At 39.0% G+C, this 25,226-nt stretch overlaps 1 protein-coding gene across 1 annotated transcript in view; it reads left to right on the top strand.

Moving 5' to 3' along the window:
- The window catches only part of RORB (RAR related orphan receptor B), a 236,070-nt gene that overhangs the window by 161,705 nt on the left and 49,139 nt on the right, over positions 1-25,226 (top strand). The window contains exons 2-4 of the mRNA XM_055136616.1: positions 3,926-4,011; positions 8,716-8,857; positions 16,348-16,749. Of these exons, the coding sequence (XP_054992591.1) occupies positions 3,926-4,011; positions 8,716-8,857; positions 16,348-16,749 (630 nt within the window). The remainder of the gene's footprint in view (positions 1-3,925; positions 4,012-8,715; positions 8,858-16,347; positions 16,750-25,226) is intronic.

Here is a 25,226-nt window from a genome sequence, read left to right as displayed (position 1 = left end):
TCCTCTCTCTAATTTAATTTTTTTCCAATTTTTTTTATTTTTAAATGAACCACCATGAGGTACAGTTACAGACTTACAAACTTTCAGGCTTACGTTTCAGTCATACAATGATCGAGTACCCATTCCTCTGCCAGTGCCCATTCTCCACCACTAGTGGTCCCAGCATCCCTCCCACCCCCACCCCCACCACTCCCACCCCCACCCCGCCTCTGTGGCAGAGCATTCCCTTTTGCTCTCTCTCTCTCTCCTTTTGTGTGTTGTGGTTTACATTATTAGTATTGAGTGGCCATCATGTTCAGTCTATAGTCTACTTTCAGCTTGAATGTCCCATCCTGAGTGGGCCCTCCTAGCACCCTTTACTTGGTGGTCTCTCCTCTAATTTTAGGCATTATGTTTTGCAATACAGATGCTGAAAGGTTATCATGTATATCCCTTTGCCTACTTTCAACATTCAGTTCTTGTCCAGAGTGATCATTTCCAACTAATATTGTCATAAAGGATCCTCCTCTATCTTATCAACCCTCCCCCCCCCACATCCCTGTGCTAATTTCCAATCATTGATCAGTCCTTCTGGCCCATTTTCCTTGGCCTTGAATATTAGTTTCATAACACAGTAGGTAGGGCATTTGCCTTGCACATTGCTGACCAGGTTCGATTCCTCTGTCCCTCTCAGAGAGCCCAGCAAGCTACCGTGAGTATCCCGGCTGCATGTGTGGCAAGCCACCTGTGGCATATACAATATGCCAAAACAGTAACAACAAGTCTCACAATGGAGATGTTACTGGTGTCCGTTCGAGCAAACTGATGTACGATGGGATGACAGTGTTACAGTGCTGCACTTTTTGATATTCCACAAATAAATGCAGTCATTCTACATCTGTCCCTCTCTTTCTGATTCATTTCACTCAGCATGATACTCTCCAAGTCCATTCATTTATAGGCAAAAACTATTTTTCCAAACAGCTGTGTAGTATTCACAGTATATTATGGTATATTGTGTAGATATACCATAGTTTATTCATTGTCCGTCCTAGGGCACTCAAATTCTTTCCAGTTTTTGGCTATTATGAATAGTGCTACAATGTATATAGAAGTGCAGATGGTGTTTCCTTTGTTTTGGACCCCCAGGATATATTCTCAGAAGTGGTATTGCTAGGTCAAATGGGAGCTCAGTTTCTAGTTTTTTGAAGAATGTTTGTTCATATTGTTTTCCAAAAAAGTCTAGACCAGTTGGCATACCCACCAGCAACTAATAAGAGTCCCTTTCTCCCCACATCTGTACCAGCACTGGTTGTTCTTGTTCATTTAGATGTGTGCCAGTCTCTGTGGCATGAGATGATATCTCAGTGTTATTTTGATTTGCATCTCCCTGATGATTAGTGATGTAGAGCATTTTTCCCTGTGCCTACCCTATTGTCTTTGGGCATATGTTATCCCTGTACTGTTTCTTTGCATCTCTTATATGAGAGAAATTATTCTGTGCCTGTCCCTCTCATTCTGACTAACTTCACTCCATGCTGATCATGATTTTAGACCATTTTCCTAAGAGGTTTTATATTGAGGAACCCATAAAACTGCACAAATATAAAATAATAATCTCATAGCCAACAATATTCAATACAGTAGTGACATTACCAACATACCCATTTTCTTGGGTCAAATTTCCTACTTAGTCTTCAAGGCTAAGAAGCTATCAAGCATCTTGTTCTTTGTAGACTATATTCTTTCCTTATGTATCACTCCACCTTTACCTTTGAACCAACTTTTTATTTTCTTTTTACTCTCTCTTTATCCTGTTACCAATATAATCTATACCTTTACCATCTAAAAACAGGTGAAGAGCAGCCACTTTAGTTTTCCCTTGCATTTATCTAGCTTACCTCTCTTAGGTATCCAAATCACTACTTCTATCATTTTTTATTGTATTTTTGATGCCTTGTAGCCAGTGGTATGAGATTTAAAATTTCTCTGCCTAATTCTCCGGATATCAGTAATCTAATGTTATTACCTGTAGTCACTCATATAACTCAAGTTTCCACTGTAGCAAATTAGCTTATCTCAGTGATCACACCACACAAACATTGTGGGATTACTTTAATAATTTCTGCCCCAAAAAGTCCCTTTGCCTTTCAATTCACTTAACCAAATCCTACACTATCTTTAAAGTCAACAAAGTTGTCTCTATTTCTAATTAAACTGGAAATAAAATATTCAGATTCTATTAAAATCATAGTACCCACGTCTACCATTTTCTCAAATTTCTTCATATGTTTATTTTTTGTATTGTTTTATTTATTTTAGAAATAATCTATCTGTGTAAACTCTAGTTATTATTTTAGTGGACATATCAAGTACTCAACAAATATTGGACTGATTCATTATTGTCATTTTTATAAGAAAATATCCAACCATGTAACACATAATTAAACGACCCTCCCATTTTGCTTTTTCTCCTAACTTTAGACATATTATTAAAATGAGATAATGTGGTAGTTCTCGATGACTAAATGATCGAAATGTAGAATATAGAAACCAATGCCATGAATTTAAGGGACTTTTGAAACGTTATTTTAAGGTCAAGTTTAAAAAGGAGAAAACAGGGATGGGGCAAACAGCTGACAGGACTGGAGAAATGATTTGTGTACTCAGCATGCTCTGAATTAGATCCCCAGTGCCACGTAGCTTCACGGAGCCCTACTGGGGTTTCTTCACGACCCCAAAACACAGCTGCTTGGAAGCAGCACCGTATCACAGACCCAACCTACAGACAAACATTGGGCTGAGTAGAGCTGCGGAGGAACCCCAGACCTTTGAGCAGAGAGAGAGAGATCTTCCCAAAAGGAGAATTTGGGAGGGGAAAATTTAAAAACACAATGCACCCAGCTCTGCTTAACAGCTCTCTCCTGGCTCTGTGCTCAGGGATCACTGTTGGCCATGCTCAGGGGACTGTATGGGGTACAGGACAACCCAAGTCAGCTGAGTGCAAAGCAAGCAGTCCGCCTACTGGACTATCTCTCTAACCCTAACCAAAACAAGCCAGTAGGGACCAGAGTTACAGTGTAGCAGGTAAAGTGCTTGCCTAGCAAATGGTTGACCTGGGTTTGATTCCTGGCACCGCAAATGGTCTCCTGAGCCCTGCCAGGAGTGATTCCTGAGGGCAGAGCGAGGACAAAGTCCTGAGTACACTAGGTATAACCCAAACACAAACAAACAAAAAAATAAAACTAATCAGGGGGCTGGGGTGGTACAGCAGACAAAGCTCTTGCCTTCATGTGGGTGACCCAGGCTCAGTCTCTGACACCCCATAGGGCACCCCAATTGCTGCCAGGAGTAAGCCCTGAGCACAGCCAGGTATGGCCCAAACCTGCTCCAAACCTACCCCAGCCCCACAAAAAAAAAAAAAAAAAAAAGAATGAAAAAGAACTCAATGGGGGCTGGAGCGATAGCACAGCGGTTAGGGCATTTGCCTCGCACGCGGCCAACCCAGGTTCGATTCCCAGCATCCCATATGGTCCCCTGAGCACTGCCAGGGGTAATTCCTGAGTGCAGAGCCAGGAGTAACCCCTGTGCATCGCCGGGTGTGACACCCCCCCCATAAAAAAATAAAAAATAAATAAAAGAAAGAAAGAAAAAGAACTCAAAAGGATCAAAAAGTGAAGGCAAACGTTTAGAAGATTTCTCGTCCCTAATTCTATTTTTCAGTTTAAGGAAAACAAAGCAAACTGTGGCAGGCGGGTTATATTTTACTTCAAAGCAGCTTAGGGTGGCATTTAAGGAGCAGTCTGTGACCTCAGGTCCATCCTTGCCTTCAACCCAATGTCTCTAAACAATAAGGTCGCGCTAAAGAGGTGAAGAAATAGAAGGGAAAGGGCAAAGGAAGAGAACAACTCTATGTGCTCAAGATGTGTCTGTTTTCCCCTTTCAGCACAAATCGAAGTGATACCATGCAAAATTTGTGGCGATAAGTCCTCCGGGATCCACTACGGAGTCATCACTTGTGAAGGCTGCAAGGTATGAGACTGAATTTGGCACAGCCGGAGGCGGGCCTGCTGGCCCCGGGCGTCTGTGTGTCCATGTGCGACAGCGTTTTAAGGACCGCGAAGGGATTCTGTGCCTGCTGCTGACAGGGAATTTTTGTTTGCAGGGTGGATGGGTTGATTTATCTATTTTTAAGGTTTTTTTCTGCCTTTCACCCTTTTATGTTCTGTGCAGTTGTTTAGAGAGAAGCTGTTGTTTATTCCAATGTTTGACTTACTCATATTTTCAGGGATGTAAATATGGCCCTGTTCTCCCAGCAGCGGCATCTCCAGTAAACTCCATGATATTTAGCATAATGTGAAAGAGCTCTAGTTCTACCCCAAAGATTAAAAAGTGAAGATGAACATCTCATGGGCCTGTGTTTATGTGTCTGAAAAAGAAGCCAGTGTAACAGTTGTAGTGCAAATATGTATAACATCCATCATTTTCCCCCATACTCTAGAAAAAAAAAATTTAAAAGAAAAACTAGAATCAGGAATGCTAAAATTAGGCCAAATACTATCTAAGTTAATTAAAAGCTATCCACTCCAGATTCCATTTTTTCCAATGAGTGCCTGAAAGAGAAATGAGATTATGTCATTCGGCCAACATCATTAATACAATTAGGAAGAGACCATGGCCAAAAGCCTGAGTCTTTCATTCTCAGTTTACTGCCTATCCCCAGGATGAGCCAACCAGCCCTTCCTACACAAGCTAATTCCTATCAGCAAGTTGAATTTATCATACAAAGCTACTGGGAGAGTGGTTAGCCTGGACATAATCTGAAATAAGAAAACTTAATTTTGAAATTATTTCTTGGAAGGAAAGAAAGGGTGAGAGACTATATGAAGAACAAATGATTTTTTTTTATTCTAGAACAGTTTTCAAGGGGAAAAGGTAAAAAAAAATAGTCTTACCCTCACTGTGACTCACTAATTAAAAAGTTTTTTAAAAATTTTTTAAAAAGAAAAATAAATAAATAAAATGCAGCCAGTCTGGGAGGGAAGAGTGAATGCTGGCAAAGTTCTTAGCAAAAGCAATTATAATGTTGACAAAATATCTGAGCAAAGCAAATTAATTCAAGGTCAGTAAACTAAACTGAAGGAGATGTGACACAATCACGGTTTCTAAGATCCAACTTCCATCTTCTGAGACTTTCAAATACAATTGAAGCAAAATTTACAGTGGCTATCAAATAATGGTACTATGTGAAAAAAACACAGTGCTTTAAGAGTCCTGGAACTGAAAATGGAGGGAAGATTAGATGATTAGCTAATTAATAAGAAAAAAATAGGGGTTGATGCAAAATAGAAATAATAATATCATACTGACCTGTATCACGATGATTAATAACCACCCATATCTGAACATCGAAAATGAGCCTCGCATTCCGTTCCTCCTAGAGTCTGAAACTTCATTTTATCTGATTTGATGTTATTTTTATTTCATCAAAAGAATCAATTAAAAAATTTCAAATTGGGGCTGGAGGGATAGTACAGTGGGTAGGGCCTTGCCTTGCATGCGGCTGACCTGGGTTCGATCCCCAGTATCCCGAGTGGTCCCCTGAGCACCACCACAGAAGTGATTCCTGAGTGCAGAGCCAGGAGTGACCCCTGAGCATCACTGGGTGTGATCCAAAAAGAAAAAAATATATATTTACTTTTCTATGATGTCATTATTTCCTCTGAGCAGTTAGTTTTTTCACAAATATTAATAATTTACAAATCAGAACCCTCTTCAATGAAAGCATTGCTAGCACCCTGAGTTCATTATGGAATTTTTAAAACCCTGACTATTGTTTACATAATATTTGCAAGGATACTTTTAGATTAATACCAAAGTGGAGATGTTTTGTGTTTTGTTGCTTTAACACTGCTTGGGAAATGTCTGCCTTGAAGTTATAAGACTGTGTTCATATTAAGGGGCAAAACATTTTGAACATTAATTTCCAAAATAATCACCTACTGAACAAACATATCCCAATAGGCCAATTGCAGAAACAAGTGTGTAAGCTCTTGTCATCTTCTCTCTTTTTAAGGAGGAATTCACAATCAAATTAATTATGTTGTTGCTCTAAAACAGACTTGGAGATTTAAAGTCAAAATGACATTATGCACCATTTTCTTATGCCATAGAATGACCCACGTTTGTAAATATGTTACATTTTTCTCCAAGTAAAATCTCAAAAAATCCTGTTCAGAATAAGATGTCAATGTCAGCACATTCAACACCAACCTGTGAATTTTCATAATACTGTTCTTAGTCAATATAAACAGTCCATTTTATATTATATCAATTCAACTTCTGCATTTATTCAAATTCCTATTTATTCAATAAATTTGAACAGAATCTCTTTTTTTAAAAAATGCTATTTTGTTTTGTTATTTATTTATTTATTTGCTTTCTGGGTCACACCCAGCGATGCTCAGGGGTTATTCCTGGTTCTGCCCTTGGGAATTACTCCTGGCAGTGCTTGGGAACCATATGGGATGCTGGTTTTTGAACCTGGGTTGGCCGTGTGCAGGGCAAACACCCTACCTACTGTGCTATCGCTCCAGCCCCAAAACAGAATCTCTTTCATGCCAAAAATCTCATCACAATAATGAGTAACAGATAAGCAAGAAATTTCTCATAATTAATTGCAAATTGGCCTTAAATTAGGATTGTAACTGTGACTGCAGGAAAATCTATTCCGTCGACTCTTTTAGCTAAAAGGCACTAGAGCATAGAGAGATTTTTAAAAATTTAAAAATAAACACCTAATTTCTTCAAATATAAATTCAGAGCCATCTTTAATCAAGACCAAAGGGCTGAGTTCATGGTCTCTGTCAGTTTTCCAAATATATAGAGGACATCATTTTAGTTCCTGAGAACTTGGATGTGATCTCACTTATAAGGGACTTCACAAATTCATTCAAATGAGGCAATTTGAATATTTATCCTACCGACACTGATAGATTAATTAAATAATTTGCATAGATATCTAGAAGGAAAAATTGAATGACTTGGAGCTTACAACCCCAAAACAAACCAACATTTTTTCCCTGCTTGGGAAATACTTGGCCACACATGTACTTCAGGGGCCCTTCCCAAAGTCAGCAAACTCCACTAAAGAGCCATGACTAGTTGCACGGGAGCCTGCAACCAAAGGAGACTCCTTAATCCTGTCTTTATAAAAAAAAAAAAACCTTTGGCATTTCTAAAATGAAATCTGACTTTTAAGATACTGTGTTCATGAGGCCAGAGATAGTACAGGGGTTTAGGCTGTTACCTTTCATGTGGCTGACTCTGTTTTTATCCCCAGCACCACATCTGTCTTCCCAAGCACCACGTGTGTGTGTGATGAATATATGTATGTGTGTATGTTTATGTATTATGTGTATATGCATACATAATTGGTATGGGGACCACACCTGCGATTTTCAGGCATCACTCCTGGCTCTGCCCCCAGGAATTACCCCTAGTAGTGCTCAAGGAATCAATATGGGATGCTGGGAATCGAACCCAGGTAAGCTGCATGTAAGGCAAATGCATGATCTGCTCTATTATCACTCCAGCCCTATACTGTTTTTAAACATGTTTCTTCATTATCAGATTTTTTGGCAACCTCTTAAATTTTGTCACCAAGATAGTTGCCTTAGTTGCCTCTTATTAGCTAAGAAAACAAAGTTGTTTAAAATCAAATATCCTATTTCAGGTTGCACAGCAAGACAGGCATTGAATATACCACCCTAAGGCTTTTCTGGGCTTCCTATTTACAAAAGGAGGTCAAATTTTTGTTGGTAAATCGGTTATAAGCCATCACTTCCAGTGACTCAAGCAACTGATTCTTGAATAGGTGAATTAATGGGTGCATAAAACACTGTGTCTCCAGAGAAATGTTTATTTTTCTTGTAATTTTTTTTCTATAAGACACTAAGATGGGTTAATATCCAAAAGTTTTAAAAATAACAAAGTCAGCTGTGGATTTATTTAGAAGGCGAGTGTATAATCCACTGCAGTTTATTTTTTGCCAGATAGACCTAAACTTACTGACACTAAAGATTCTATATTGCTGTAGCCTGAGGCTAAGCAGAGACCATCAGTTCAGATTTTAAGTTATTGCTTATTTTTTGCTGAGCAGTTCATGTACCATATTTTCTTTTTCAAAAATTTGCTTCGTTATAAGATACTCATTGTTTTTTTATTTTAAAAAGAAACTTCCATATATATTCTGAGTGAATAAAAAGAAACTTTCAAATGTGGGGATCCATCTTAGAAACAGGTAGCAGAACCTACTGATTCTGCATCTCAATATGGAAGTTTCTACCAATTCCCCAAATTTCCCAGGCCCACATGACTTAACGTCTCACCATTGTCCCTTCAAGTTTGCCTGCTTTTTTAATAGCAGTGATGGTCTCTTTTCACAGGACTTCTCTATTGCTCTCTGCATAGAGGAAGTCAGCTGTGTTTCTTTCCCTAGAATGCTAATGCCTGAAGATGTCTTTAGAAACATTGACCGAATGAATGATACCCTCATATCTCTGCAAATTGTATCTAGAAACTTCTGTAAGGGAGTCAAGGAGAAGTATTCAAAGACTTTTTTAAACAATGATGTTTACCAAAGAAAACGTAGCAAATGCACATATACGTGTACATTATTAGTTTCTGTTTCCATTCTAATAAATGTATTTCCTCCAATCTTCTTTCGCTCTCTAGGGGTTCTTTAGAAGGAGCCAGCAGAACAATGCCTCTTATTCCTGCCCACGGCAGAGAAACTGTTTAATTGACAGAACCAACAGAAACCGTTGCCAACACTGCCGACTGCAGAAGTGTCTTGCCCTAGGAATGTCCAGAGATGGTAAGGCACTGAATTCCTGTTTATTTTTTAAAGCCTTTCAACTGGATGTTTTGCTGGATTATAAAGTGCTAGAAGAATTCTAGACACAAAAATTGTGGAGCAAAGTAAAGAGAACAGCATGCTTACTTAACCTCAGTAAAAGGAAAAATCTATAGCAAATTATAATTGCCTATGGATGAAAAAAACAGAATAATAACTAGATGATGTAACTATCTGTGCTAGGTAGGCAAAGTACAGGTCTCCTAGCCTTAACTTGAAAGGTGACCACCTGTCTAGATTTGTTTGCAAATGGTGGGTCTCCTGAAACATGAGGTATTTCTGGAACTGAAATAAGAAACTTTAAAGGAACTGAACTATTTGGTCTTGTAGTTTGTGCATAAGTTTCTTAGTGTGTTGAGATGTTTATGAACATAATATGCTTTTGTAGGAAGTGCAGCAGCTTCATTGCTGGACACAGCTGCCCAGAAGAGTATTTGGACTATTCTGTGTCACGATAAAAATGGCAGAGTCTGTGGCAAAAGCCACATCCAGGGAAGGTTAGGTGGAGGATATCCTCAGAATATAAGCAATTACACTGAGTCTTTCCGCCCCACTTCTTTGGGTGGTTTGACTCCTCAGCTGAAATTCTAAAATTAGTCGAAGAGTACAAATAAATGAAAATGATCACTTTCATCTAGCTTGACTTTCATTTTTAAACATTCTTGTAAACTAATTCTAATGGTGATGGTGAGTAATACTTAGCCCTGGAATCATTATGTCTTACTACTATTATATCCAAAGGGTCTAATTCAAATGTGGCACCTAAATGTTTGTTCAATAAAGCACACAAATTCTACCAGAGTTTGAATGTGGCACAGACAATTCCTTCAAAAGTAATTATATTACATGAATCACAGGGATTCTGTGCCCCTGGACCACTCCCTCCCCACCTACCTCCTCTACCCCCCTTAGAAAGAAATATTCCCACATTTTAAAGCAATGGAGTTAAAATGACAAACCTTTGGCCTTGGATTATAAAAGTAATTACCAAGGAATAGGAGAAGGAATGGGGAAATGAAGACGAAGATCACGGTAATGTAGGGACAGTGGTGGAGAGCTATGGGCACTTTGGTGGCTGCAGTAAATTTGAACCATAAATTTTAAGAGTTCTAACCATCTCACATAAACTACAGTAAACAATAATGATGAAGGAAAGGAAGAATTCTGATTGGTATGCCTTATCTCTTGGCATAATGCAATTTAATGAGTTACTGAATTAAATGTGGGACATTTAAGTCATTTGGATAATTCAGCTCCACATAAGTCTTGGAGGTAAACAGATAATAAACAGTTGAATTATTTTGCTTGTGTTATTCAAAAGCCAGGGTTATTTTCCAAAATGCCTCCTAAGCATGTCTTCAGTTGAGTTAATGCTAAGGGGACATGCTGATAGGTGGGAGTCATAAGTTTGGGAATGGAGAGAAGGAGCTCAAGTACAAGGGGGAGAAAATGATTCTAAGGGAAAACTAAAACTCTTTCACTATATTATTTGAATGAAGCCTGATCTGAATTTTAAATTTAAAGGGTACTTATACGAAAAAAGGGTAATATCCACTAAGTAAATCACCCTAATATAAGAGATTTTATATCTATTGATAAATAACGCCTATCCTACGGCATTGTGTGAACTGGAGCGATAGCACAGCGGGTAGGGCATTTGCCTTGCATGTGGCCGACCCAGGTTCGATTCCTCTGCCCCCTCTTGGAGAGCCTGGCAAGCTACTGAGAGTATTCTGCCCATATGGCAGAGCCTGGCAAGCTATCATGGCACATTCGATATGCCAAAAACAGTAACAACAAGTCTCACAATGGAGTTGTTACTGGTGCCATTACTATTTGCTCGAGCAAATAGATGTTCATAGCACTGGATGACAGTGCTACAGTGCCTGTGGCATTGTAAGATTTGCAAACTGTGAAATGATGGTTGCTGAGCTATGTCTGGCAAAAGCTCAAAAATGAGAGGTAGACTTTCTCCTGCCACTAACCTGTTATATTTACCTTCTACTGATGAAGGAAATATTTTTAATGTGCTTTAGCAGTTGTACCAGCAGCCAAGTTAAGAAGCCTTCATATCCAACTCATTTCTACACGTGCTTAGCCCACGTTAAAGTGGCATCTTTATTTTGCTGTCTATATTTGCTCTCTTGGAGTTATGCTTAACTCCAAGAACATTTTCTTCTCTCTACCTCATTTTTGAAACAGCATAGTTGTTAATAAATAGCTAAATATAACTGAAAATCTCTGAACTTTTGTTCCCTGTTGGCTTTTCATTTATCTATCATTGTATATTAGCTATAGCATATATATAAAATATATAATATATATGCAATATATACACATATATACATATATCTATATGTGAATAGTCAATATATGTCAATAAAAGCACATTTGACCAAATTTAGCATAGAGAAAAAATAAAGATCAACTCCATTTGGAATACTTGCGTATTTGTTTTTATACATATAAAGACATAAAGATGTGCATGAATTGATACCAGGTATATGCTCACTGGATCACTCCACTATTTTATTTCTTATAGCTGGACTTCTAACAACTATCAATTGCAGAAATATTCTGTGTAAACCATTTCCAAATGTGCTACTGTGAAATGCTATCAAAGCCAGCAAGATGTTGGCATCAATACCAATATATTGGTCTCCATGTATAAAACATAATATATTACAATAATCAAGTATATTTTCTAAATTACATGCATCTATTTAAAAAGATGGATGCTATTCTATAAAGGTCACTAAAGTTTCTGACTTAGATGCATTTGTCATTATTTGAATTTAAATCAATTAGAGTTTTAATGAAAATTCAGTTGTTCAGAAGCAGTCTATTTCAAGTTTTTGAGAACCATATTTGCCCTGTGGCTACTTCATTGGGTGCTAAGAAAATGTTCATTATCCTAGGAATTTCTATTGGAGACATGAGAGGGATAAGAGAATTTTTTCTAATCATCAACAAGCACACCTCAGGAACCACTGATTTGACCCCTCAAAGTCAGGAGTAGCCTTTGAGCAATGCAAGGTGTGATCCAAATACAACCTCCCCATCACCCCTCCCACCGCCGCCCACACACAAACAAAAAGCAAGGTTTGGAGAATTATAAAAATGGCAGATCCTTGAGATTGTTTAAAGTTAAATTAAAATGTAAAAAATTTGCTTGTTAATCAGCAAGAACTAATTATAGAGAACTTTATAACCAACATGAATACAATAGTTTCCAAAATGGCTATATGAAAATGATCTACCATCCATTCCATTTAGAATCCCACAATCAAAATAAATCAAATCAAAAAATAGGTTTCTGAGAGTTTTAAATAAAATTGTTCTTTGCCAGTGTGGGGTCAAAATGAGTGTTGAGAGCATATCTTGAGCAAATACATCCTCACTGAATATTTATAAGGCACTTGCACTGTATATAGATTATACTAGCATCTTTGAAAGTCAGTAGTTTAACAAGAGAGTGTCTCTATACTCAAGTGAACTGCATTAACAGAAGACCCAAGTTTTAGAGGGGCAAACATCTAAAATATATACCTTTCTGATGAATGCAGTGATAAGACGAATAATAGTACTTCAAAATATAATAGTTAAATAGACCTACAAAGGCAACAAGTGTATATAAATAATGATAAAGTAATATATACAAGTTTATTTTTTCCATGTCCTGTAATTTTCCTAAATATGTAACCACTTTATTACAAGAAGAGAAATAATACTGAAATATTGGCTCATCAGTATTTCTAAAGTGAATGAAAAGTCATTCTAAAACAGTATTAATGTGATTTTCAGCAAAGTCCATGATTTAAAATTAAAACTGATAATTCTAAAATGTAGTCTAGATTTAAGTTGCTTCTTTAAAATTATTTTAGTTGTTCAGCGACCTAATAAGGTGGTTTCTCGGAAAAGTCACTACCCTTGAGTTTTCAGATGTGTCCTAGGGCAGAGAAGTTGCTAACATACTTACTTAACATTGGAATCTCCAATAGAAAGGTCAGTAATAATTAGCAAATTCTGAATCTGAAGTTTTTAAATTTAATATCCAAGTAGGAGTGGCTAGGCTCACTCCTTTCCCTGCTGCCAACTGCCAATCCCTGCCTCTGTGGACTGTAGTAGACCTCACGATGGATGACTGAGGTAGCTTAGCTTTGCTTACTCTTAGCCTCTAGCAAGCTAGGTTAGGCGCGATAAGGGACTCTGTCATGCAAACACTTTTGAATTGTCTGTTTATGGTACATTATATCTGTTGGCCAGAGCATGCTGCGTTATCGAGTCATAGATGGAACAGAATGCCCCCGAACCCAATGAAAAGGCACTGCAGGAGCTGAAACGATAGCACAGCGGGTAGGGCATTTGCCTTGCATGTGGCTAACCTGGGTTCAAATCCCAGGATCCCATATGATCCCCTGAGCACTGCCAGGAATAATTCCTCAGTGCATAAGCGAGAGAGGAGTAATCCCTGTGCAATGATGGGTGTGACCCAAAAATAGGGGGGAAAAAGTACTGCAAACTGATATGGAAGTGCATGGAAATAGGTCAGAGGAATCAGAATTATTATCAGTATCAATCCACCACAATGTGCATTTCACCTGAACTTTGAGGAATCTTTTTTAAAAAACAACTTAAATGGAAAGAGGTTTAAAAAGAAACACCGGGCTAGATTGTACAGCAAATTGGGTGCAAGGACCTATAGCAGTAGATAAAAAATTTGGATTCAGCACTATAGCTCTGTTAATTTAAAAAGTGGTGTGGTGGGCAGGAGTGATGGTATAGTGGGTAGGGTACGCTCTGCACTCACCCAACCCAAATTTGATACTCGGCACCCCATATGGAGCCCACCAGGAGTGATCCCTGGTCTCAGAGTAAGGAGTAAGCCTTGAGCACTACCAGGTATGGCTCCCCACTCAAGAAAAAAAAAAGAGGGGGCTGTTGTGAACCAAATGAACACAAAAACAGAAAAAAATAAATAAGTGTATCATACTGTATTCTTGGAGCCAGTATTTCTTTCGAACTAAATTTGTCATTTTTTTCTTATTGAAAAGCTTTTTTCCCCAGAGAATTATATATAGAAAATTATTTGGAAAGGCATCACCTAAAGCCAGGGAGGAACTGTCCCTAAAAGTTACTAAAAAATTAAAAGATAAAATTTTGTCTAAAGGACAAACTAGAAAGCCCACCTCAATTAGTGAGCAAGTCAATTTGTCTGCAGAGAACAGGCCCTAATCTAAGACAGTGTCTGCAAACAAAGTTAAGCACAATGGTCTAAATGATTCAAATCCCTATAAAAATGACAATTGAGGTGGAAAAGAGATTTTGGTCTGAATTAACCAGATTAACTGTCTTCATTCAGACAAATTATTGGATAATTACCACTTTGTTTTCTTTCTTAGACAGTACCAGAAAATCAGAAGAGAGTTTTGAGAAGGCTTAAACAGTTAGAAATTTGGGCTGCTCTGAATGTGCAGCCGGCAATGAGGAGTGAACAGTCTGGCTCCACATCCTGAGCATTCACTCGTGGCATGACGAGAATGGCACCACCCAGCCACCCCCGGAGGGAGGGCAACTGGGCAGTGAGGTGCCCATTCTGAACAGTCAAAGCTCCCACAAAATGTGGGAGTTCTGTTAGCAGGAGAAAAAATAAATAAATTGATGAAATAGTGGGGGGGAGGAAGACAAGTGAAGTGTCAAGTCATCTACAGCAGGAATCCCTTCTGCCAGCCTTTCAAAGAATTCTCAAGAATGTTAGGAGCTGGAGAGATGCTGCAGAGGGCACTTGCCTGGTACAGGTCCAACCTGGGTTCAATTCTGAACACCCCATATGGTTCCCCAGGCTCACCAAGAGAGAGCCCTGAGTGCAGAACCAGGTCAGCCCCAAGCACAGCCAGGTGTGGCCCCCAAACAAGCAAAGCCAACTTTGCCACTTATTATTCTCACTTAACCCTAATGACAGAATCAGATAGCTCAACATGATTCTACCCTCCACTCTCCACTTTCTTCTATCTTCCCTGATCTACTAATACCAATAGGTGACAGCAAGAATGCCACAAAAGAAAAGAAAGCTGGGACAAGTGGGATAGCTCAGAGACTTGGAGTAGGCGTGTGCTCCAAGAAGACCCTGCGTTTGAATCTTGGAACTATACAAATCTCGAGCACTGCTGGGGTTGCCCTAATGGTCCCTAACACCGTTTTACCTGAGCAGAACTACATCACTGGGCCTGATCACCAAATATGACTAGGAGAGGGGCTGGAGCTATAGCACAGTGGGGAGGGCATTTGCCTTGCATGCGGCTGGTTCAATCCTCGGCATTCAATATGGTCCTCTGAGCACTGCCAGGGGTAATTCCTGAGTGCAGCGCCAGGAGTAACCCCTGAGCATCACTAGGTGTGACCCAAAAAGAAAAAAAAATTTAAATATGATTAGGAGAAGACCATGGTCCCTTTGAGCACTGTGAGGAAGGCCACCAACACTCACCCAAAGAAACCTGTGTAAGACTATAAAAGAACCATCCAAGTTTATCATTGTCTCCACTGCTAACACAAGCTGAAGAACAGAGAACTTGGGAGTCACACCAAGCAGCCCCTTGACTCAGGACGCTCAGTCTAAAATGGAAACCGACAGTTTGTGAGGGAAAATGTCAACATTCATAACAGTTCAGGGGGTTAAACGCCATGAGAAACAATACATTTAGATCAAAGCATCTTCCTAGTTTTCTGCGACAGCTAGAAAGCCTTTCTCTTCTTCCCCACACCCACCTCAGAACAACTAACGATTCTGTTAGAAAAAATGGCCAGCATACAATTTGAGGGTGATAAAACTAGAAAGCGGGCTTGGCTCTTCTGCTCGGCAATGGATGCATAAAATTGCTCTTTTCCAAAGAGTCTTTTCATTTGATTCCAAAAACCAACTGAAGGCAAATGATGTGGTTTACTTCAAACAGTGTTTATTGCCTTTCCTACATCCTTGGCCTTCCCAACATGTTATTTAGAAAATAGTGAAATAGGGCCCTCTCCAGAAATCCAGTAACCCTGATGCTGAGAGCTGGAAAGCTAAGAATGAGTGTTGATTGACATTTTAATAGTAAGTCCTTTTTAGTAATTGAGGGTGAAGTGAGGTTGTTGGGTTTGGATTTTTTGTTTGTTTTAAATGTAAGAAAGAACAAAGAAATAGGCCTTCTAAATTTCTTAGCAACAAAAAAACATAGCCTTGACATTTCTTCCTAATAGACTTTAGTTCTCACCATGCTCAAGAACCAGGATCGACATCCATGAATATAACCTTTCATCACCTGTGGAGTTCAGTGATACGGCCTCTGAGGCTCTGGTGCCAAGGGTTTGTGAAGTTGGAGTTGAGAGGACGTTTGCCCCTGGGTCCTGGGACTCGTGGTGTTTAACCAACATGATGGCCCAAATGTTGTTGTCTCCTTTTCTCTCCACCCCAGCTGTGAAGTTTGGGAGGATGTCCAAGAAGCAGAGGGACAGTCTGTACGCTGAGGTGCAGAAGCATCAGCAGCGGCTGCAGGAGCAGCGGCAGCAGCAGAGCGGGGAGGCAGAAGCCCTTGCCAGGGTGTACGGCAGCAGCATCACCAACGGCCTCAGCAACCTGAACAATGAGGCCGGTGGCACCTACGCCAATGGACACGTCATCGATCTGCCCAAGTCAGAGGGTTATTACAGCGTGGATTCAGGCCAGCCATCTCCTGATCAGTCCGGACTCGACATGACTGGAATCAAACAGATAAAGCAAGAACCTATCTATGACCTCACCTCTGTCCCCAACTTGTTTACCTATAGCTCTTTCAACAATGGGCAGCTAGCACCAGGCATCACCATGACTGAGATCGGTAAGTGGAAGCCTCCTCCTCATTCCTGATGGAAGAGTCTGTTTTGCAGTTGTCTTTATCAGATGGAGTATAGTTGTTTTCCTAGGTCTCAGTTGAAATTCTTGAATTTATAGTTTCTACTGAGAAAAACAGTGGATTTCAAAATGTATTCTTATAGCTGTTATTGCTTCCCAACCCCTCAGAAGTGTATTTCTAGCAAGGGGATGAAAAAAAGAGGAAATTATAAATAGAAAGATGCTATCTGTAAAGAACAGATGCTATCTGTTGAATTTGGGTTCATCACTGAAGGGAAAATGTTATTAATATAAACAGGAAAAATCAGCAAGTGTTCAAAGTGGGGCTATTTAAAGTGGAATCGCTAAGGGAGATAGCAACAATATGTAATAACTGAATGAAGAGAGCGCTTGCCCTCTCAGAGAGCTGAGGACAAATGACAAGTGGGAGCTGTTTCCTTCTTTGAAAAGATAGGGGAATTATATGGAAAGACCTCTGTCTGTCATTCAGGTGAGTTTGAATTCAGGGATTCTCAACAGGAAGAGTCTGGTCATTGGCCATGACAAGTGTAGTTTGGAAAGTTCTAGAACAGAAGAGCAACAAATAAGCTCTTCAGAGCAGGGCCCCTCGCAGGCACGATGGCATCAGCACCCTGAGCTTTCTGCTCTGTGATGAGAAGGGTTCCCAAGGATGGTCGTGAAGGGTCTCTGAGTTCGCACTGTCTTTTGATTTGTCACAACTTTTCATTGCCTACAAAGCTTTGAAGCCTATTCTATGTTTACTGGAATCAGCTGATCTCATTGACTAACTGCCATAAAAAATATTGACAGAGATTTACTACATTATACTCTAGGGCAAAGGATATGCCTGTTAATAGCAGGAGAGCTACAGAAACAGTGGCTGCACAGGCCTCTGGGAAACATTTAGTGGACTGCGAGTTCTCAACTGATTTTTCCATCAATGTTGTTTCATGATGACATTGATGAGAAAGAAAATAAAACAATCCTCACTGAAGATACATGAAACGACCTTATTCCAGGCCTTCTCTCATTATGCATCATTTTTTCTTGATGTAGAAGTTTCCAGGAATCCATGAGGGATATTAGGCCAGGACTTAACTTTTCTAGGGATCAGGAACCTCGGAGGCCTCATCCTGTCCTGCCCTGAGAGATGGCAGGGAAGGATGGTTCAGAAGCAAGCCCCCTGGGTTCAAATCCCGGCTCTGTGGATTATTATTTGAGTGAGAGTCTCAATCCCAGTGAACTTTATCTTTTCAAAGCAAAACATACAAGTTTTTGGACAACATGGTTGTTAGATAACACCTGTAAGACAGCAATATTCGGCTGTCAGCGAGGACTCAGTAGCTCTTAGCTATTATTATTTGTATTTCATGTGCTTAGTCACCTTCTCTGTCTACACTATGAGTAGGATCCGAAAGCCTACGAGTGTTTTAAATAAAATTGATGTGAACATATAATTAAATACATGCCATATGTATCTTGGCTACTTCCACCATCTGTTTGAGGAAGAGGCACTGTTATATAGTTATAAAACCTGAAATGTGGTTTCCTCTTGTTAAGCAATGCAACATGTGACAGAGAAGTTGTTGACATAGCACCTGTAATGGCATTCACAATTGAGAGAAGCTGAAACTAAATAACTGTAAATAAGAAAACTCATCATGTTTATTGCTATCATTAACCTTGTCTTAAGCTTCCCTGAAAACACATCAGACACATTTAATTTTTACAAGCACAGTAAAAGAGAAGGTAGCAACAGTATGCCCATTTTACAGATGGAAACAGAGTCCGAAAGGCTTCTATTGACCTTCCCAAGAATCTGTGGTTACTAAGAAATAAAACCAATTTCCACTGCAGGCAATATGATTACACAAACCTTTTGTTTACCCTGCCATCTCCTACATGTTTAATAGCCACAAATTGTACTGTCAACCACTAGAGACAGTACTTTTTAGTTGAGACACTCGATCTTTCCAAGGGGACATGTTAAAAATAGATAAACCAAAACCATATTTTTCTTTTATCTTACTTTGTATATAATTGACTAAGCCTACTATTGATTTAGAACACATGTTTAAAACCTAATGAAACAAAACCACAGTTCTTGCAATCTGTGTCCCCATACCCAAAACTGAAAATCTTCTGAGAGTCAGAACTCAGTTTCTTTCTGATATAATGTTAGTGGAAACTAGTATAGGGCATATACAGAGGTAAGATGCTTGCCTTGCACATGACCCAACCTGTTTTGATCCCTAATACCACATGTAGTACCCCAAGCACTGCCTAAAGTGATCCCTGAGCATGGAACTAGGAATAAACCCAGAACAGGTGTGATACCTCCATCCCACCTCCCAAAATTAGTAATAAAGTACTATAAGAAAAGAACAAAATAACTATAGACAAATGGTTTCAATCTGGATAACCCTGGACAAGTCATTTTTTCAATCTGGGTTTCAACCTAATCATCTGTGAACTAATGCATTTGGACTAGATAATGTCAAAATTCATCCAGATTTTCTATACTGACATTGACACTCAAAATGAACTAGATGCACTTTCCTTAATTATTTGAAGATACCTGTAGGGATATCTAGACGGTCTTTAACTTTTGAACATTTCTTCCATCAGCCTTTTACAGATGAGATTGGACTGTCCTGTCAATGTTCTCAAGGTTAGCACACGCCTAACCCTGGCTTGACTCACATTTGGTTAAAACAGCAATGCCATCTAGTGGGCACAACTCTGAGTGTCCAACCACAAGGTACCTTGGTTCTTTCCTGAACCATCCCCCAAACTTCCACTTGCTTCACTATAACACTATGTCAGTAACAGTATCACTGGGCAGGAAAGTGATGCTGTCATAGCATCCCTGGTACGGCAAGGCGATTAAGAACTCGGTTTCTGAGCTGAGACATGGCACAGAACAGATCTGATGTGTATTTTAGTTCTAAACCTGTTTGTGCTCTTTTTTCCTTAGGGATGCCACACAATACAGTGCTCAGAAATTACTCCTGGCTCTGTGCTCATAGATCACTCTTGGCAGGCTCAGGGGACCATATGGAGCAGCAGGGATCCAACCGGGTCCACTATGAGCAAGGCAAACACCCCTCCTCTGTACATCTCTCCAGCTCTGCCGGCGCTTTTGTTCTCTTAGGTAGTCGCCTAATCTGAATCTCACTTGTCAACCAGACATGTAGTAGTTCCCACTCTGTGTGCAAATTAAATTTGTTCATATTTTAAAATTCTACACAAAGTATCTGTCATGAACAAGCCTCATTAATAATAACCGTAGATTGAATATGATATAATCATCTTTACTGAGCATATACATTGTACAGAACAATGTTGCTTTTCTTCGAATAACGGTCCTATTCGGCCCGTTATTTAAGTTTTTGTACATCAATTTTAAAGATGAAAAGAATTGAAACTCAGACATTGCAAACTTATAAAAAACAAAAATAAGCATGTGAATTCAGATCTGAGTAACATCCAAAAAATTCTTTAATCATTATATTGTGTTTCCTCCCATCAAACATAGAGAGCACCTCACTCAAAAGTGAATTGGCATTCCCATCGCAGAACATGCCAGGAGCCAGCTCCTTCCTTGCGGTCTGTCTGGGGCTGCAAGGGAGCTTATGGAGTGTGCACAATGACATTCTCACATGGCTTGATTAACGAGCATTTACTAATCTAGCTGGTGGTAAGCAGTCACAGAGAGAAAAAAAAATAGAAGATTTCGCTTTGGCCACTAGATAAATTCAAGGCTGTATCACACTAAACAATTTTATTTTTTGCTTTTTGGGTCACACCCAGCGATGCTCAGGGGTTACTCCTGGCTTTGCACTCAGGAATTACTCCTGGCGGTGCTTGGGGGACCATATGGGATGCCGGGGATCGAACCCGGGTCGGCCACGTGCAAGGCAAACGCCCTACCCGCTGTGCTATCGCTCCGGCCCCACACTAAACAATTTTTTAACTTCTCTCTTGGTTCTTAGAAGACCTAGTCTGCTTCCTCTAATTTCTGCAAAACAATGAAATGCGTACAACTGCAATATTAGTCTGAAACTGGGTCACTGAAAAGAAGATTTTTAAAGGATTTCTTTTACTAGCTAATGTGTAATTCGGTCTTCAATTTTTCAAATTTTTACTAAAAACACATATTAAGAACCAAAGAACTATATGGACAACCTTATGCTGATCTCCAAATCATTTGTAGGGGCTGTTAACTGTAAGGAATGTTCTTCAAAACACCAAAATCTTTCTAAAAGTATACCAGAGGAACTATTCAATTTTTGATGTATGGAGAAAACATAGAAATTCTTTTATGCGTAAGACAATCTATATCTGCCTTACACCAATGCATTTAGATTGTCAGTGGAGAAATCACCCTCACGTGCATATGAAGAAATTCAACACTGAGCAATTCTCCAGAGTTAGTTATGTATCGAGGCTTTCAAAAGGAGTTAGTAATGGAGAAATAGAGACTATTCCTTCCTATCAGCTACATCTCTTATCAGAAAAGTCTTATACCCACAATACTTGGAATAGGAAACAAAATGTGACAAAATCGAAGAGGAAAAAAATTAAGACATTTGAGGATGTATCCTAAAATTCCACAGGATAAAAAGCCATAAAATAAAAGAAGCACAAAAGTAAGTCACAAATTAGTGTTGAAGCATCCGTAGCAGATTTTGCCAGAATTTTACTGCAAACAGGAATGGAAGATGTGGTTTTTCTTTTTGGGAATATAATTTTGCAGCCAACACTGCCAGATTGAGGAAGGTGGTTAAAGAATCCCCAACAGAGAAGTAAAGAAAAAAAGTGGAGACTTGTATTTTTGCTCTTCCACTATAGCTCTCAGATGAGTTAGGGATTCTGTAAAATTAATACTTAATGAAAACTCATTGAAACTGCAGGATGATTGACAGTATATCCATGAGATACCAGACAATTCAAACAGTCAAATAATATGCTTTCAAAAACTAAACAAAAAATACTCCATCAAATTTGCTGTAATGCTCAAGAGAGAAGAAACTGACTTTTTCTCCCATCGGCTCAGCTCACTCTTTGATTTGGTATTTTTCTTTTCAAATAAAGACAGAAATGTGAATATAATCATAAACATAAGATTTTCCCTTATTTTTTTGTGTGTTTATGGAGTGAAAATTTAACCTCAGAAACTGAGATAAATGGATGGAGTATAGAAGGACAAGCCACTTGCCTTATCTTTAGCCTTTAATCACAGTACCACAGATGGTCCTTTGAGCACTGCCAGGACGATCCCTGAACACAGCTGGCTATGGCCTACACTTTCCCTCCTCCTTGCAAAAAGAGATGAACATTTTTAAATTCACCTGTTACCGAAGCTTAATATTAAGAGGGAAGTTTTTAAAAGACAAACTAACCGTAACCTAATCCTTGTAGTGTTCCATTATTCCATTAAATATTCCATTGTTCCACAAGGATACCTAGAAATATTTAATATATTGTTAGTGTTGAATTATTTGGGGAACTTCTATAAATGTTGGTAGCATTTAAATCATAACTTTCATGACTATAGAGAGTACAGTGAGTAATGCACTGTCTTGCATAAGACAATCCCAGGTTTAATCCCCAGAACCACTTACAGTCCTGTGAGCCTGCCAGGAGTGATCCCTGAGCATAGAGCCAGGGAAGAAGACCTGAGCACCACCAGAGATGGCCCCAAAACCAACAACAGCAACAAAATAAACCAATAAATGCTACTTTATTAGAGCCCCAAGTAAGTTCTGTGGTCCTAAGGTAGCAACCCATAAAGACTTATTCTTCTGATAACAATTTTACTACTGCTTAAATTTGTCTGTGCATATTGTATGTATGTGTGCATATGTATAATTTCAAATGTAGAAATGTATCAAACACATTTCTTTTTCATTCTTTTTCTTGGTGATGGTGGGAGTCAGGGGCCACATCTAGCACTGCACAGAGATTATTCCTGGATTTATTTTCAGCACTCCTGGAGGTGCCTAGGGGATGATATGGGATTCTGGCTGGCTGTGTGCAAGGCAATCACACTACCCATTGTACTATGTCCTGGCCCTTTTTTCCATACATTTCTAACTACTCACTAATAAGTGGTGCAAAAATAGATTTCAACCCTAGCTATAGGTTTCCTGTAGACTGTGATACTCCTGTATTCATCACAGATAAATATTAAATTTAGGAGCGACTATCTAGTGAGTTAATATGAATAAAGTAGACTAAACTAGTGAGAAAAGTTCCTTCTCCTTTATTTATTTGGTTGTTCTGGGGCTTGAACATGTGAAGTAAGTGTTATACCACTAAGCTGCATCCCAGCCCCATATCCCTCTCCCCAACCTTGAGGGATGACATCTTGGGGACTTCCATGTCATCTGCTCCCCTATCCTCACCTCCACCCAAAGGTTCTGCTGTGTGCAATTTAGGAAAAGCACGTGGCAATTTGAATCTTCACTGCACTGCTAGGCATGTGGATTTGTCCTAAACTGGTCTGAAGCTCCAGCTACATACTTTAAAATTAAGGGAATTCACTAGATGATGTTGAAGGATCATAGTTTCCCACCTTCTGATACCTAAATGCCCTTTGTTGCCACTTCTTTCCAGGAAAAAGGACACTGGTGGAGAGGAAGGGACTTGAAGGCAGCTATGCATTAATGAACAATATTGAAGCATTGATGGTTTAGAGGCCAACCATAGCCAGTAGTCAAAATTCACCATTCTAGAGTTTCCAGGCACAAAGTGATTCAAATTCATTTTTCTAGATAATCTCAAGTGAAATATAAAATGGCCTAAAATTATATAGCGGTATGTTGAGTCCCTATTGTCATGCTCAGTGCTGTGATTTCCTGCAACTTGAATAAATGGTCCAATGTCTACCAAAGAACTTTCTGAGGCCAGGGAGGTATTTCAAGTTATAGATCACACACCTCATGTGTGTGAAGCTCTGAATTCAATCCCTCATACTGAGAAGCTCCAGAATTTATCAAGCACTGCTGAACACCACCACCACTACAATAAAACAGCAATGGAAGCACTTTATGAACAGCAAAGTTCTGGACAAATGTTAAGATTTACATTAAAAATAATACACACTTGCATGGCTAATTCATGTACTTAGAAACGTGTGTCTATGCAAGCAGGGCATGTGCCTTAGTCACTGTATACTTGTATCTATATTAATTCAAATTTCCTAATGTGCTGTTACTCACTTGATTAGGCAAATGTTCTAAATCATCTTTTCAAATTTGAGTTGAAGTTGTGAAAAATTGATCTTCCATTTTGGACTTCCCTTGGATTAATTTTTGAAACAGAATTTAGAATGTCATAAGAAGATTCCAAGTCCACTGTCTGAAAAAATGACAGAGGTGAGGGAGGAACTTGAAAAGCTACTGGAATACCAATTAACTTGCAAAAACATATGAGACAAAATATTCTGTAATAAGAGAGTAAGGGAGATTTCCTGAAGCTCAGTTTGTAACTTAGAAGAAAGGTAAAGTTTAAGTTTATATGAGAACTTCTAAAACAGCCCCAATGTTGAATAGCATTTCAGTCCTGACAGTTGTTCTCAGGAAAAACTCTGGATGGCTTCCCAACTGATTCGGGTGGTAGGGTACTGCCTGCGTCACATTTTCAGGTAACTATTCTGAGAAGAATTATTTAGAGTTAAAATTCCACATGGGCCATTAAATATAAAAATGTCAAATCATGGTCAGGTTGATGGAGGCTAATATACTTCAGTGTCATCTTCACAGTGTACAGTGAGCTTCAAAGCCTCTCCTCAAAGCCACCAGTGCAGGGCTTATTTCTGTGATGTTCACAAATATAGGAAAACTTGTTAAAAATATTTCTAGCTAGAGAGGCTTTTTATTATTTGCTTTAATTTCTTTATTTTAGTATGTAAGTGTTCCTTTGAAAATATACCCTAGAATCCGAGAAGATACTTACTATTTATTAGGCTTACTGTGAAATTGCTGTTTAGTTTTCAGATGTTTTTTCTAAAACCATGTGGTTTGGTTCCTGTTTAATAAACAATTGCTTTCAAACACTAGTAAATTAAATATTATTTAAGTAGTCAAGTTACTTATAAAATTTCAGATTAAACCTTTGGGAATGGAAAATTGCTTCAGAGATTTTTTTCTCTGAATTAATTCTTCTTAAAGGTCAGAAATCCTTGAACTAAATGTCTAGAAGGGGAGTACAGTAGGGGAGAAATTACTTTTGTTTAAATTAACAGCGAATCCACATGCCAAAAAATGCTGGGACAGAGATAGTATGATCGGTAAGGCAATTGCTTGCCTTGCACAGGACTGACCCAGTTTGACACTGGACACCACACAATTAAGCACCTCCAGAAGTAATACCTGAAAGCAAAACTAGTAATAAGGTGTGAGCTCCACCAGGTTTGGCTCAGAAAATAAAAATGAATTTTTTTACCTTTACCAGTTT

Source organism: Sorex araneus, chromosome 1, assembly GCF_027595985.1.
Source record: "Sorex araneus isolate mSorAra2 chromosome 1, mSorAra2.pri, whole genome shotgun sequence".
Classification (NCBI taxonomy): domain Eukaryota; kingdom Metazoa; phylum Chordata; class Mammalia; order Eulipotyphla; family Soricidae; genus Sorex; species Sorex araneus.
This window is presented reverse-complemented; position numbering and strand designations above follow the sequence as displayed.